The following is a 16,003-nucleotide window of genomic DNA, read 5'->3' on the forward strand; positions in this document are numbered from 1 at the left end:
CCTCCCAGACACAAGAGGGACCTAATTCCCCAGAGGCTCGGTGGATGCCAGGCCTCACTCCACACCCGCACACTGTCCCTGATGGGCAGAGGCTCCCAGAGGCAGGCAGCAGGGCCGCCCCTGGCCCACTCCCAGAGGAACTGGAACACATGAAGGCTCCAGCTCCAGTCACATCGTAATGTTTCTGCCTCTTCCTGATAGCTCACCATCGGCTGCATAGGGCTGAGGGTGCATGTGCGTGCACACGTGCATACGCCCTAGGCAGAGTAGGCAGACACCCAGGGAGGGGTTGGTTTCCATATGGGGCATTCGGGCTACAGCAGGGCAGCTCAGAGCTGGGAGCCTGTGTGAACCAAACTGGCAATTCTTAGTCCAAACGTAGATTGTTCAGAGACACAGATGGGCTGGGACAGAAAATAGCGGGCAGACAACAGGCAAAGGCCACTCTGTGTTACTTTTCCTAAAGCCAGGGTCAGCTGGGGTGCACACCGGGGCAGCAGTGAGTGAATCACACGGAAGAGCACATTGTGTCTGTTGTTTTCACGTACCCAGAAATGGGAGCTTGGTTGTCCTCATCCCCACTTCCCACAGCCCAGGCAGAGGGACAGAGAAATGGAGTGGGGAGCACAGAGCAGGCTCCAGTAAGACAACTTCCCTGCTGCCAAAACTGTCATGATCCACTCTAACTTTGGTCACGAACTCTGCTAAAAGCAATTCTCTAAGCTCACTGTTTCCAAGGGTCTTTCTAAACAGCCACCACCCTTTACAAGTATGAGAAAAAGAAAAAAAAGGCAAATGTAGAAGGCAGCCTGGAAGATGCCCCTGCTCAGAACCTCTGTCCCCAGCTTGGCAGCAAACACTTGAGGTCACAAGAGGGCTGGCCATAGGTGGAGCCTGGCTCAATATCCTGTTGGGGTCAAGGGCCAGGCTGCCTGGGAGGGCCTGCAAGGCTGCAGGAAGCATGTCTGGGAATCACCAGGTAATTGCTGCATTTGGAGTGACAGGCTGAGCCACCCAAGCCAGAGGGAGCCCCAAGGCCTGTCCTCATTAGGGACCCCATTCCTGAAAGAGTGCCGAATCTAACTCTCAGGCCTCCTCTTCCAGGAATAAGGAAGCATGTCTGAGAGAGAAGGGAAGGACAGGCCCCCAGCCTCACTCGATGAGCTCCACGTAGTTGGCAGGGAACATGCCAAAGTGGCCATCTGGCCCATAGCCACGCCACCAGCCTTCGTCGATCACCTCGATGCCTGTGATGAGGTTCTCAGGGTCAAAGGAGATCTCTGTGTCGTCGGCTGCAAGAAGGGCAAGCCCAGTTGCTACATCAGTGGCTCCCTCCCACTACCTGACCCCCGAGCCCCGCCTGCTCAGGCAGCCCCCAGCAAACCTCACTGCATTCTGCTTCCTCCTCGGAAACATCCTTCTGCCATCCTGCTAAGCCTCTGCCTAAGTGGAGCCGCACCAGTGGCCACTGCACGGTAACCACACCCCCAGGGCACACCTTCCCACAAAGAGTTCCTGCAAAAGGCTGTAGGAGATGCTGCCCACCAGCCTGCTCCATGGAGAGCCTCAGTCCCCTTCCCCAAGACATCCACCCAGGGATGCCTGAGGAACCAGCGTCCAGGCCTGGCCCACCTCCCCAGTCAGGCCTCCAGGTTCTAAACAAGGATGGCAACTGGGATTCACCAGCGGCCAGCAAACATAGGGAGGCCTGAGCTGTGTGGGATGGATGCTCCAGTGCCAGTCATCCCCACGCCAGAACCACTTCCACCCCTAAATGCACTTCCTACCTTCCTGTCTTACTGGGGCCATCCTCCCACATAGCCCCCGACTCTCATCTCCTAACCTTGGGACCCTGTGGTCTGTGGCAATTGGGATGGGGTACCTTACCTGCCTGGTAGTCGTACAGGGCCCGGGCACAGAGCCCTTGCCCACTGAGCCCCTGGCCCTGTATGTGATGGTCGATGTGCCCAGAGCCGGCACCTTGCTGCTGCACCTGACCAGGGACAAGAAAATGTTACCCCAGATCAGCCTTGACAATGGATCCCTGCCCCATGTGGCTCAGGTCAAGATGGGAGAGCATGGAGGGAAAGCAGTCTGTGGGCTCAGGAGCTGCTGCTGCTGTCCCCATCCCACCCCTGAATATAGAAGTCACAGGACAGTGGCAAATTCCCAGCCATGGAACACAAGGTGCTCTCCCCACCCAGCATCTCCCATGGAGTGGTGTTTGCCCAGATGACTTATGGCATAGGGCTGCTCCAAAAATTAATCGAGATAATCCACATGTGTTTTAAAACCCGTAGCATGCCCCAGAAACTCAGGCATCACATGATCAGTGTTCCTGATCGTGCAGCCCCTCCATGGTCCCGCCTCCACTGCGGGGGACCTACCAGTGGGGGCTCCTCATAGAAGTTCTCCTGCTCCGGGGGCTCCTCATACACGGCCTCCTCTTCCGCCTGCACCAGATGTGGAGGAGTGCTGGGTGCCGGCTCCTCACAGACATCTGCACCAGGGAACACGCAGGTCTGACTCCCACACATCCCCCTTCTCCACCGTCGCTCCCTCCAGCGTCCCCATGGGGTGACAAGTACCATACCTGCCCTGGGCCTTAAGACAGTGGGAGTTGGCTCTCTGCTGAAGGGGGTCTCTGGCTGGGTGAGCTGCTTCTGCAGGAAGGGGCTCCGCAGCTTGCCTGCAAACCCAGGCAAACAACGCACGACACCACTTCAGAAACACCACCTGGTATGTGTACACACACACCCTTGGTGTGCTCAAAGCAGGCTCCTGGGTCTTGTCTCAGCTTGCATAGGGACAGAGACCACCCAGCACCGTGTGGTGAGCTGGTGGACAATGCAGCCCTGTGTCCTTTGGTGACCAGCACAGTCACTGACAAGGCAGGAGGGAATACCCGGGCCCCAGGAATCCCTCCTCTTCACTCACTCATCTCTGTCACCCTCTGATACACCTTTCACTAGCCTCAGGGATGCCCTACATAGGCCCCCAGGGTCCCTCTCAGCCTGCCCCTGCCTTGTGGCCAGGCCCAGAGGGAGGTCTCACCTGGCTGAGGGCTGGAGACAGAGGTGGTAGACATGGCCCTCTCCTTCTGCTTGAAAATCTCCCTCGCGTGTGTGGCCTGGTGACTGGCAGAATTCTAGGGGGAGCACATGTTGACTCCAGCGGTGGGCAATAACCACCACTGCCCCAGCCCGGACGGCAACCCCTCAAAGGTGTGTGTGGGACCAGGAAGCAAAACACAGAAGCCAAGAGGCTCACAGGGATGCTCTTGGGACAAGGTTTCGGTCCATGCCAGGGCTTCCGCCCTTGGCTTCCTTCTCCACCGCCATTGCTGAGGTGCCCAGATTCCAACCTGCCCCAGCTGGCAGCAGGGCAGCTTCTGCTCAGGTCTGGGCTGAGCCCTCAACCTGAGACCAGAGACTTCACATGCAACTGTGACAGGCCTAAATGAGAAGGGCATCCACGTCCTACCTGCTCCTCGCTGGTCCGTGAAACCACTTCTTGCTGCTGCTCATATGTCCTGCTGGGAAGGGTGGGGGTGAAGGCACATGTCCCTCAGTCATCCTTTTATTTTATTTTAAATATATTTATAGTTCTTTTTTTTAATTTTAAATATATTATATAGTTCTTATTTATTTTTTTTTTCAGACACTGAGCATAGGTTAGACAGGACCTCAAGTCATCCTTGCCTCTGTAGATGAGTGAGTGCTGGGACTGGGTACCCCACCTCGCCCCCCACCTCCGGCTTACCTCTGAGGGCCGCCCTGCTCCTGATAGCGCTGCTCCCGGCACGCGGCCTCACGCAGCTCGCGCTCCCGGCGCTCCTGCTCCAGCTGCCGCTGTGCCTCCTCGGCCCGCCGCTTCTCCTCCAGCCGACGGTTCTCTTCCTCCTTCTGCAGAGACAGCCTCCAGCTCAGCCCCATTCTGCCCCTTGGCCTCACCCCTGCCTAGGCCTGGGTCCCACAGGCATGAGAGCAAGGGTGGGTGCCAGAATCAGTCACGAGCTAGCCTTGTGACTTGACTCATCTACGCCTAGTCTGACCATCTGTAAACGGGCGCCGAGGAGACCAGATGCTACATGGGCTACATGAGGAAAACTGAGACATAGCAAGTGGTGCTCTACCTTCCATGTGCCTGGCACGCCCTGGGCAGCACTCACCTCAGCTTTGGCCCAGAAGCTGTCTTTGCCAACTCTTTTGATCTCAGATACAGCATTGGTTTTCTGGTACACAGAGCCCTGTGGGGAACAGAGCACTCACTAGAGACCCAGGCCCAGGGTGGAAGGTCAGCCCCACAGGCACCAAAGGTAGGGAGAATTTACTAGACTCTCAAGAGTACGGGGAAGAGCTGCTAGGACTGGACCCGGCAGAGGCAGCGGAGCCTTGTCCAGTGACCCTGGAGGAAACAAACACCAAGATGACCTGAAAGCAGCCCAGGAAACTGCCCAAACAGGGACACTGAGTCCGACAGCACTGGAGGGGGGTCTCTGGTGGCATCTGGCCCTCATGAATGGGGGCCGGGGCAAAAAAGGCCCCTGCGAGCCTACCTACAAATTCCTGGACAATGAGCAGTTCTGAGGCAGGCCTCCGGCCGGGGGCCACTCCCAGAAGCTGACTAGCGTAACAGCGTCTGCAGGAATCACAGCTGATGCCAAATGAGTGTCTGAGGACGCAGTTCCTGGCCGTCAGCTCCAGCTAGCACCAGGGTCACAGGCCCACAGGTGTCTCCTGCAACTCTAAGGGGCCTGCTCTGATTTTAGGCTCTGTCCTGATGCTGGCATTCCTCCACAGCTACTTCCAGGGCCTTCCCAGGATGTGTTGGTGCTGTGGCCTCGAGGGCAGCAGGACTATCAGATCCATGCGTCCCTGCAGAGCCCCCATGCTGACCACACAGAGCAGGCTCCAGAACAGCTTGTCCAACTACCAGGTAGGGTCAGAGGGCCACTCCTGCTCATCTGTCAGTGCGCGCTCACCACAGCCTGGGGGTTAACGTCAGAGAAAGCCAGGCAGGCAGGGGCCCAGCCAGCCCGGATGCTGGGAACTGCACACTCCTGGCCCCCTGCCCATGGGCCCCGAGCAACAAGAGGGAAGGCGATGGGCAGGCAGCACTCACCACTGGGGCCTGTGGCCCAGTATCCTGGAAGCGGCCACTCTCCCTGTGGAAGCTGTAATTGGCACCAGAGGCCTTGGCTACCTTCTCCATGATGCACTCGGGCTCCACGTCCTCCTCAGCCCGCGCGTTGATGGTCACATGGGCCCCCTGTGGCAGGAGCAGTACTTGAAAGAAAGGCTTTGCAAGGCCAGGAGTGGACGGGCCAAACTCCTGTCAGTCTGCACAGCACAGGCCACCACTGCATGAAGGACTGGGATCAGGAGACCAGAAGGCACCCGTCTGGCTGCTGGGAACGAAGGCATGAGTTCCCCTCAAGGGCTCAAACAACTTGGAGCAAACCCCCTCAAACCCATCCCATCGTTTGTAAGGCCCTTGCCTCTACTGTGCTGTCCAGTGGTTCGTTCTTCAAGTGCTGCACATTCCCTGCTGCAGATCAGCAGATGGCTCAGGAATGATCTGCATGAAAAGCCTTCCTTCTAATCAATGAAAACTAACTTTAAATGCCATCTGGAAACCACAAAAGACCCCAAATAGCCAAAGCAATCCTTAGCAAAAAGAACAAAGCTGGAGGCATCACACTACCTGATTTCAAATTATAATATTATACAAAGCTACAATAACCAAAACAGCATGGTACTGGCATAAAAACAGACACACACACCAATGGAACACAAGAGAGAAGCTATAAATAAATCCATACATTATAGCCGACTCATTTTTGACAAAGGCACAAGAACATACATTGGGGAAAGGACAGTCTTTTTTTTTTTTTGAAACAGAGTCCCACTTTGTTGCCTAGGCTACAGTGAGTGCCATGATGTCAGCCTAGTTCACAGCAACCTCAAACTCCTGGGCTCAAGCAATCCTACTGCCTCAGCCTCCCAAGTAGCTGGGACTACAAGCATGCACCACCATGCCCGACTAATTTTTTCTATATATATTAGTTTACCAATTAATTTATTTCTATTTATAGTAGAGACAGGTCTTGCTCTTGCTCAGAGCTGGTTTCAAACTTCTGACCTTGAGCAATCCGCCCGCCTCAGCCTCCTAGAGTGCTAGGATTACAGGCGTGAGCCACCACACCCGGCCTCACCTTGTTGATTGTTTCCTTTGCTGTGCAGAAGCTTTTTAGCTTGGTGTGATTCCATTTGTGTATTTTTGCTTTTGTTGCCAGTGCTTTTGAGGTCTTACCCAAAAAAGTCTTTGCCCAAACCATTGTCCTCTAGTGTGTCCCCAGTGTTTTCTTTTGGTAGTTTCATAGTTTCAGGTCTTATGTTAACGAGGTTGCTGTGAGCTAGGCTGATGCTAGGGCAACAGAATGAGACTCTGTCTCAAAAAAAAAATTAATAATTTGTGTATTTCAAAATAGCTAAGAGAAGAATATTGCAATGTTCCCAACACAAAGATAAATGTTCGAGGTGACTTGATTTGATCATTGCACATTGTACACAGGTATCAAAATATCACATGTACTCCAAAAATATGTACAACTATTATATATCATTTTTTTTTAATTCTGAAAAAAACCTGCCATCTGGAAACAAGCACATTTTCTACAAAAGGGGAGCCACTGATTTCTTCCTGAGAAGTCAGATCCATGACCTTATTCACTGAGTATACAGGTTGAGTATCTCTAATCCTAAAATCTGAAATCCTCTAGTGAATATTTCCTTTGAGTATCATGTCAGTATTCAAAAAATTTCAGATTCTGGTGTATTCTAAATTTTGGATTTTTGGATTAGGGATGCTGAACCATTAAGTATATAATGCAAATATTCCAAATATCCCAAATCTGAAACCCTTCTGGTCCTAAGCATTTCTGATAAACGATACTCAAGCTGTATACCTATTAAGCTTGGGATTTTCTTTCAGCTCCTAGATGGAGAAATTGAGGTATATCTGAAGAAATGTTGGCAGAACCAGAAATCAAAGTCCTGAGTCTCCTTGCCAGTAACTAAAGAAATGCAAAAAGTCACCTGACAGGTGAACAATAAATCCCTTTGAAATAAATGTTTTTATGAAGACTTTTCATTAAGAAAAAAAAAAAAAGAAATAAATGTTTTTAAATTTTTAAAAGGTTCTATTATAGGACTGACACAAATACATGCAGAAATGGACTGGAAAGAAATCCATCAAAGGAAATGCACATATTAAGGTGGTGGGCATAAGGAACTCTCCCCTTCCTCCAAATCCTGACAACATTGCTAAGTGGTTTAGAGTGATCATAAAGCAAAATGGAACCCAGGGCCACCAGCGTTCCCACTGGACCGGCCCCAGCATGGTCCATCATCCTGCCCTGCTGGGGCCAGCCTACAGGTGGCGCTGGCCACATTCTGACCACCTTGCACTTGTCAATTGAGAGTGCAGCAGTGTCAATTGAGAGTTATGCCCTAAATGCCAGACAGAGCATTAGTCTTGACCATATGTCCGACTCCAGCTCTGCTCCCTGCTGGCTCACACCCAGAAACCTGGGTGAGCTCAAGGTGCAAGGCCTGTTCTGAGTGAAGCAGGTCCTGCCAGGCCTCACCTTCAAGAAGTTGGCCATTGTGCTGACGTGGCTGGCGCAGGCTCCCTTCCGCACGTCGTTCACGCCCTCGCCAGTCTGCAACACAAGCACGTCCAGCATGACCTTCGTCTGCCCACAACCCACTTTCCTCCCCTGGGGACCCAGCAGCTTCCCTATGTTCCAGAAAAGAGAAACCACAACTCCCACAGCAGAAGCCACTCTCCTGTGTCACACAGGCAAGGTAAGTCCCCACACCTCCAACGGGCTTACGGACGCTCCCTGGGCAAGATGGCCATCAGCTTCAAGTGTAGGGGGTGCTTCCTGAGTTTTTCTTGTCCCCACTAAGGGGTTATGTTTTGCTGGAGCCCCTGTCCCTATACTCCAGGTTCCTGAACACTCCCCTAAAGCCGCCTTTCATCGGAACAACCACCCTGAAGCGGATGGGGCAAGAATTTCCTGTCACTGCTTTTACTCCATTTTGCAGGACTAATTCTGGGCTTGGAAGGTTAATTCTGCATAGCAAGGCCACAGTTATTCTTGGGATGCAATAAATTAACTGACTATTCTGTTCATTCACCAGCTCTGAGTGTTCTGTTGATCTACAAAGTTATGCCCGTAAAACACTCCATTCCTGAAGTCAACTCAGAGCAGCAAAGAAGACAGTGGTGCTTTCTGGGTCACACTAGATGAAACAAGTTCCACATACCCAGTTGATGAGGACAAACTTGGGCAGGCCGGAGTTGGGGTCCTTCACTCTGCAGAAGCCATACATCACTTTCCCACTGTTGAGCTCCTCCACCATCTCCTCCAGGCCACCCTCTGTCAGAGTCATGAAGAGGGTCAGAGGCAGCCCCGGCACTCCCTGCTGGCCCTGACCCCTAGTCAAACAGGAAGGGAACTCAAGCTGCTCCGAACCAGGGCTTCTCACCACCACCTGCATTAGAATCTTCCTGGGGACATGTTTAAAATCAGATGCCTGGGCCCTATTCCCACTAAACTGACTTATGAGAGCTAGGTGGGACCCAGGAGTCTGCAATTCTGACAAGCACCTCAGGTGATATTTTTACCCAAGCTAATTTAAAAACTACTCCTCTAAACCCACAGGTGACTCTGGAAATTAAAAAATGTCACTTCCACTGCAAATCAGCCACCAGACTTCCAAAAGGAGGATCTCTATGTCAATTTTATTGTTGCTTGGATGCCACAAAGGGCCACAAAACAGCAAGGCCCTGCCTGTACCTGTGCCCTCTCAGACTCCAGGGCCACTCAAATGCAAGGACCAGATGGAATGTACTGCAGCTGCGTAACTAGCTCAGACCTCACAGACTCTTAGACAGAGGAAGAGGTGATGGGGCCCCAGGAGTGGGCTGCCCTAAATCATTCTCCCTTGACACTGATGCTTAGCCCTTATCTTCCCAAGTTATAGGGAGGAGAAACTGATCAGGTTTTTAGCTACAGGGCTCCACAGAGCCTGGGGCAGTCCATAGTCCCCATTCTGGAGACAGTAACCTGCTGCATTTGCAGCAGAGCCCTGTTCTGTGTCACGGGGGATGACAATAGGAAACTCAGGTTGCTGATACCAGCAACTCCCAGTCACCTGCTGTGTCACCTGAGTCTATCGTTCAATGGATATCCTTCTAGAGAGAGGATGCCTCAGGGAGAAGAGGTTTTAAGAGGAAGGGCTATCTACCAACAAGAGTCACCAAATGATGGAGATCACGCTCTAAGCACTCACTGAACCATGAAGCCATGTCTAGCTCAGGACAGAGGGGTCAGGAGAGCTCCAGAAGCAGAGGAGCAAGCTGGCCTTGAGGACACAGAGCAGTCAGGGATATCAGCTGGGGGGTCCACGGGTCACATTCCACTGCTGCTGGCCCAGCCTACTCCAACAGCCTCTGCCCAATGCTGGCCAACAGACTGCCCTTCCCTTCTGTCCTTCCCCACAGAAGCCTTCCCTATGACCATCTGCACTGGCAATGCCCCTCCCCAGTGAGGGTGGGGTCCCTGCATACACCTGGCTCATGGCCAGGGCAGGACAAAGACAGAGGAGGATGTGTCTGTGGGCCTTCTCCTCTGCCAGCAGGAGCCCTGGGACTGGCATCCTCCCAGCTGCAGCTCCTTGGACACAGGTTGCCCACGTGCTAGAAAGGCCAGCCTGTTTTCCCTCTCAGCTCTTCCAAACTAGACAGAGAAAGTGCTGCCCTCCACTCCATTAGAGAAAGTCAAGGAGGAATATCTTTTTTTTTTTTTTTTTTTTGAGACAGAGTCTTGCTTTGTTGCCCAGGTTAGAGTGAGTGCCACGGCATCAGCCTAGCTCACAGCAACCTCAAACTCCTGAGCTCAAGAGATCCTACTGCCTCAGCCTCCCAAGTAGCTGGGACTACAGGCATGTGCCCCCATGCCCAGCTTTTTTCTATATATATTAGTTGGCCAATTAATTTCTTTCTATTTATAGTAGGGATGGGGTCTCATTCTTGCTCAGGCTGGTTTTGAACTCCTGACCTCGAGCAATCCACCCACCTCGGCCTCCCAGAGCGCTAGGATTACAGGCGTGAGCCACCGCGCTCAGCCAAGGAGGAATATCTTCATTTACAAATATCTGAAGCCTGCCAGAAGCAGTCAGTGAGTGCTGGAGGCCTCATGCTATTCGGTGGACTAAGATGGCCAAGGGCTCTGGCCCGTCGTCCTGCGTGCTGCTGGTGTATGTCTCAACCAGCTGAGCCAGGAAACCCCCAGTGCAGCTGAAGTAGGGTGAGTGTGCAGGAGGCAGGCTTGGGCCTATTCCCCATCCTCAGTGGGAGAAAGTGTCACTGCAGTTGAGCAGTTGAGCTGCATGCAGAGGATACCTGTGTGCTGAATCCTTTTCCTCCCACTGAAATAGCTGAAATGCGAGCCAGGATGGACCACTGATAGTCACAATCCTCTCTTTTTTGCATACCTCACCCTTCTGCCTCCTGTTGTCCCTGAGAGCCCATTTGGGGTCATACTCACCCCCCGTACCAGCCACACGGATGTCATTGCTGTTGCCTTCATAGGTAAAGAGAGCCCTGAAACAAAACACAAGTGGGCTCTGTAGCTGGCACCTTGGTTTCCATCTGCCCTCATCACACCTACCATGGCTTCCCACCATTCACCAAAGAGCCTGGCCTGACAGGAACACTGTGGGCCAGCAGAGAGAGGCCCATTCCCACTCTGCTCTGACCCTCTAGGCAGGTTCTCAGGAAGCTGCTGTGTAGTTTTCTGAGCTCTAAAGCTAAGACAATACCTGCCTGGCCTGACTTACCATGGGGCTTGATGTGAGGGGAAAAGCCATGGAGATGGAGGCAAACATCTACTGCAAGGTAAATACGAAGTGTGGAGTTTTACAATGACTTTCTACACATTGATGTGTGAAATACTCACCTGGCCTCCAGGTATATGGATTTGAAAAGACAAAACATACCTACATATTCCCAAACCCGGAACACTCAAAAACAGAAGCAATGAGAAATACACACATCAGGCTCCACGGAAAACTACCCATCACACCTGTGCGTGTCTGCCCCGGCTCCTGTACAGCCTGGCTGGTGGGGCAGTGGGTCCTTCTGGGCTTGAGAGTCTCTGGCAAACACGGATTTTACAGGTTGTGTTCAGCATCAGAAACCACAGGAGCAATAACACAACATGAAGTCATGCAGTTAAAACTAGGGACACGTCAAGCCCCTCTTGGGCCTATGGGCAAATCTATCTACTGGAGCCTTATCTTTCCCTGGGTGACACCCAGACCATGCTTCCTTTTCCTGTAAGACTATTCATAAGAACTCTGGAAAAGGTTCTGACTTTTAAACTTGTGCTCTGGAGGTGTTGAGGAAATATAGTAAATTTTATTAAATCTAAGCCATGGATGGTCCCTCGACCAGAACAAAGGTTACTAAAGGAGAACATTCTGGAAGAGGTGGTCTCCTGAAGATAAGCTATGTATGGGCTTCCCTGTAGTACACATGGAGCCAGCCGTCAGCACCAACCCTGTGGCAGTTCAACACCCCCAGCAGTGCTGGTAGACACGGGGTAAGGGCACTGACCCATAAGACTGCACGTCAAAGGTCCAGTGTTTCTTGTCTTCCCAGGCCCTGGAGCACAGGCCTGCTAAGGCAGGCCAGATCGAAGCTCCAGGGATAAATAGCTGGACAAGAACCAAATCAGCTTTGACTTGGCTTCCCCAGAGCCCTGCCAATGCCACCAGGCAGATGCTTATGCCTGAGAAAGACGGAAGAAATGAGACCTAGGCCCTGTGGATCTGCCTGACAGGGAGGAGATGAGCCACCAGGAAGAGCCACTTCCCACGGGGAGAGACTACAGAAGGTGAAAAATACTGAGAGAGAAACACTCAGAGGAAAGGGACTAAATAAAAGACCACAGAGAAATAAGAAGATTTGGGAGGTGGTGCACTGTCAGCCTGAGCTGATGGAGCTCTCTGGAGGAAATAAGCCCATTCCTCTGGATGGGCACAAAGCCCTGGCTGCCAGAAGATAGGGAACTGGCACAAGCAACAGGGAACAGAAGATGGTAGCTCAACCCAGCTCTTGCAAGACGGGATCCAGCAGCTAATAAGAGCCAAGCTTGGTACCTGCCCCTAATCCTCCGACTTCATCTCCCAACTCCTGCACCCCAGGCTACAGTCTAAGCCACTTTCAAGAATGTTCCCAGTTCAAAGGCTCATTCCCACATTTGATTAGAGTTCCGCCCTTCTTTTGAATCATGAAAAAACACGGTGCTCTGGCCTGTGCACAGTAAGAAATTATATAATAATAAGCACCTTATGGGGGGGAGGAGGGAATGGGTAAATTCATACCTAATGGGTGCAGCAGGCATGGTCTGGGAGGGGCATGCTTGTAACTCTGACTTGGGAGGTGCAAATGCAATAGGTGTAACCCAAATGTTTGTACCCCTATAAAAATTATGAAATTAAGCAAACACAGGAGGTGACACATGAACCACATGAGAACAAACCACACAAAGATGGGGGCAGGGGAGCTGATGTGTGGCTCCTTTCCCCATCTGGCCTCAGGGCCTGGCCCAATGCCCCAGCTCATTGTGTGAAACATTTTATAACCCGCCAAACTGGAGATCACCTCTTCTTCCTCTAATATTCTCTGCCACTTTTTTTGTATGGCTCTCAGTCCAACCTCTTTAAAAAAAAAAAAAAAAAAAAAATAGAGACAGGGTCTCGTGTCACCCAGGCTGGAACTCCTGTCCTTAAGCGAATCTCCCAAATCCTCAAAGGGATTACAGGCGTGAGCCACCACACCTGGTCCACAGTCTATCCTTCATCTGAGCATCTACTACACATAACCACCCTGAACCAGGCACTGAGGACAGAGACAGGGTACCCCAACCCCTTCTAGTGAAGAGATAAAGGTAACAAGAAAACCCATGAGGGTTTCTGGCATGTGCCCAAGAGAAGTCAGGGAGATGGGAAAACGTGACTACAGCCAGGGAGCAGGGATCTGCTCAGGTAAATCTCTGAGAAGGCAACCTTGGAGCAGAGAAGGGAAGGCTGGGAGCCTCCTGTGATGACATGAAAGAAGTGTGTTCCCACCAGAGGAAGCAGCAAGAGCAGGGGCTCTAAGAGGAACCAGCTTGCAAATTTGAGGAAGAGAAAGATGGCCAGGGAGTGGTGGTAAACAGGTGTGGCCAGTGTGACAAGAGGGAGCAGTGTTAGATCTGGGTCATGTGGAGCAAGGAGTCTGGGCTTTCTTCAGGTGCAAAAGGAAGCCACTGCAGAGATACAGGCACAGAAGGGACATGGTCAAGATATTTTTTCAGCTAGTGAGAGGGGACCTGCCACATACCTGACAATGAGGGTGGAGGCCAGGGGTTCATGCTGAACAGTACAAGCCACAGTACTAAGGAGCCTGGGGTTGGGTGAGGGGCAGAGGCATGGCTGTCTGGGATGAGTGGTGAGTTGGGTGGGTTCTGACTGGGTCAGGGACAGATGAAGCTCAGCACCCTCATGAGGGACAGAGAGTAGGTGGGGTGGGTAAGTGCCAGACCAGGGGTGGTAACAGGCAGCTTTGATAAGCCCAAGGAAAGGCTAGAAACATGGGAGGACTGAAGCAGGAAGCCCAAACTGCCAGGTGGGCTGCAAGGCATCACCCCCAAAGCAGTGATAGTTCCTGAGAAGACAGAGATGAAGAGAGACCCGGAAGGGAGACTGATTAGGGGGGCTAGAAGTCTCCTAGGTAAGTCAGTAAGGGGAAACCTCCTGATCAAGAGCATGTAAAGGAGCAAAATCCCTAACTGGGCAGGGCTGGAGAGGGGCAGAGATTCTTCTGGCTTCCAAAGCTAGGTGGCATCAGATGGATGTGAAAATGGGGCATTCAGTGAGGAGATACTTCTGACAGGATTTCAAGTAACAGGAGGGGCCTAAGGGCCCTCTGAGAATCACAAACAGGAACAGGAGAGAAGCAGAACAGAGAGATGGTATCTAGAAACTCTCCTGAGAAAAATAACAGTGACTGACATGTGGGTGAATTTCCTGAGGGATGATAAGGAGAGAAGGCAGAGAAATCCTACCAAGGAAGTTACAAGACATCCTTCCTGAGGTAGATACCTCTGAAACAGAGGATATGCAGTTTGGCACAAGTACCATCTAGGGCACTCGTGGTGACTTTGCCCCAGACCTGACAGAAGAGACTCTGCAGACCCAGGCAACTGGTATTCTGAAGCTCTTTCCCTAATGGCCTGTGGCTGAAGGAAAGGCAAACCTACAATGTCCTCAGTGTCCCAATGGTGCCACTGTATGAAAAGCACTCTGTGCTGGGCACCAGGAAGTGCAGAAGAGATGAGAAAATTACTTAGAGAAGTAGAGATGGTCCCTACACACAGGGCAGACTTAGACAGGAGGGCCTTAGTGCTGATCACAGGGTGGCCTCACCATGACTCAGCCTCAAAGGTCCAGTTTCTATTCCCCAAGGTTGGCCACCTTAGCCCATCATTCTCAGCATAGTTCTCAGAACTGGAAGTGCTCAAAACTGGTCAGCGAAAATAGTTTAAGTAAATGGGAACGTGGCAGAGAACTACCATATATGGCTGTGCATACTTGCAGACCAGAGAGCTGACCCTGTGTGGGGGTTGTCCAGGGTTATCCCAGACACTTCAGATCCAGGTTTCCAGTACTGTAAAGCCCCATCAACTGCAAGATGAGATCTACCACTGACAGCCTAGCAGAGGATGTCTTGAGTGATGGAGGGAAGATGAGACCTGTGTCCAAACAAACAGCGAGCATCCTTCTTTCACACATCTTCCCATGGCTCAGACAGAGGAAGGAGTATTCTTCTTGGAAGTTCTGAAGTTCACATTCACAGAGAACCAGGGACCCAGACCCCTGACCTCAGTGTCTGAAGCCTCGCATTGCCAGCGAGCCTGACAGACCTTTCTCAAGACCCATCCCCGAACACAGCGTTTGGAAGAAACTGGGCGTGCCTTTAGCCTTCTCAGGAGGGCTGCGCAGGACCCCTTATTCCAGGGAACTACCATAGCTGGAAAGAAGAACCTGGTGAAGCCCCACGCACAACCAGGCCGAGAATACAACATGGAAACCCGCGGAGCCGACACCGGGTGGCCAGAAGCAGGGGGAGGGGCTGGAGACTCACTGGGTTCCCTCAAGACGGGTTTTAACCTGTCCACGCCCGGCAGGGCAAGGGGTACCAAGGGTGGGACAGCACCCTTGCTGCGGTGTGGGGCGGGCAGACCGGTGAGCCCTGGACCACCTGCCGCGGCGCCACTTGGCGCTCGCGCTCCCAATCTCCCCCGCCCCCAGCTCCCCCCATAGACCCTCCCCGCGAGAAGGCCCCCGGCCCGCCCTCCGGCCCGCCTCGCCGCCCACCAGTCGGTCGGGGACTTCTCGGTGACCACCCGCCCGTAGGCCTCCTGCAGCGCCGGCCCGTTCCGGCTCAGGTTCGCCGCCATGGCCCGCCCCGCAGTCTCCTCGCCGCCGCCGCTGCCGTTTCCGGGCCAGGCAGCCCCTGACAGCCGAAAGCTGTCCTCGCCTCCGACTCCCGGAAGCCCCGCCCCTCCGGCAGGAAGCGGAAGTGGCGGAGCCAGCTGAGCGTGCGGGTCCCTGCTGCGCATCGGAACTGCGGTTTGCGGGTCCTGACTAGAGAAATGAGGAAGGGCCCTTAGGGCTGGCTGCTGGGGCCCGGTCCCGCCTAGATGGCAGCTCACCTTGGAGGCCTGGTCGAGGGAACCCAGTACAAGTTCCTAGTAGCCGCTGTCGTAGAGCACCGTGCACATTCTTTTCTGATTCTTGTCACGGTTAATGCACTTATTTGAGAGATCTTGGATTCACCACAGTCTCTCTCCAGACGGGATTTTCCGAGCCTGCATGTGGAC

General features: G+C 52.7%; 1 protein-coding gene across 2 annotated transcripts; it reads right to left on the bottom strand.

Moving 5' to 3' along the window:
• Positions 1-417: 417 nt before the first annotated feature.
• Positions 418-15,676, bottom strand: DBNL (drebrin like). 2 transcript variants are annotated; one of them, XM_012741507.3, is made up of 13 exons: positions 15,498-15,676; positions 10,622-10,677; positions 8,337-8,449; positions 7,652-7,726; positions 5,125-5,271; positions 4,172-4,249; positions 3,763-3,905; positions 3,484-3,532; positions 3,055-3,148; positions 2,594-2,689; positions 2,388-2,500; positions 1,888-1,993; positions 418-1,292 (listed from the first exon to the last, which is right to left on the bottom strand). In XM_012741507.3, the coding sequence occupies exons 1-13, from the start codon at positions 15,578-15,580 to the stop codon at positions 1,153-1,155; spliced, it is 1,293 nt and encodes a 430-aa protein (XP_012596961.2). In that variant the 5' UTR covers positions 15,581-15,676; the 3' UTR covers positions 418-1,152. The 2 variants fall into 2 exon arrangements, with proteins under 2 accessions (XP_012596961.2, XP_012596960.2); XM_012741506.3 differs by having other exon boundaries at positions 3,484-3,535; positions 15,498-15,675.
• Positions 15,677-16,003: the final 327 nt, after the last annotated feature.

Source organism: Microcebus murinus, chromosome 9 (genome assembly GCF_040939455.1).
Source record: "Microcebus murinus isolate Inina chromosome 9, M.murinus_Inina_mat1.0, whole genome shotgun sequence".
Taxonomy (NCBI): domain Eukaryota; kingdom Metazoa; phylum Chordata; class Mammalia; order Primates; family Cheirogaleidae; genus Microcebus; species Microcebus murinus.

Bases quoted from the DNA above. Each gene is read 5' to 3' on its own strand.
- DBNL (XM_012741506.3), bottom strand. From the start codon at position 15,580: ATGGCGGCGAACCTGAGCCGGAACGGGCCGGCGCTGCAGGAGGCCTAC. The intron at 4,250-5,124 runs GTGAGTGCTGCC...TGTTCCCCACAG, and splicing joins CTGGGCCACAGGCCCCAGTG to GGCTCTGTGTACCAGAAAAC. The intron at 1,293-1,887 runs GTAAGGTACCCC...CCCTTCTTGCAG, and splicing joins CCTGTACGACTACCAGGCAG to CCGACGACACAGAGATCTCC.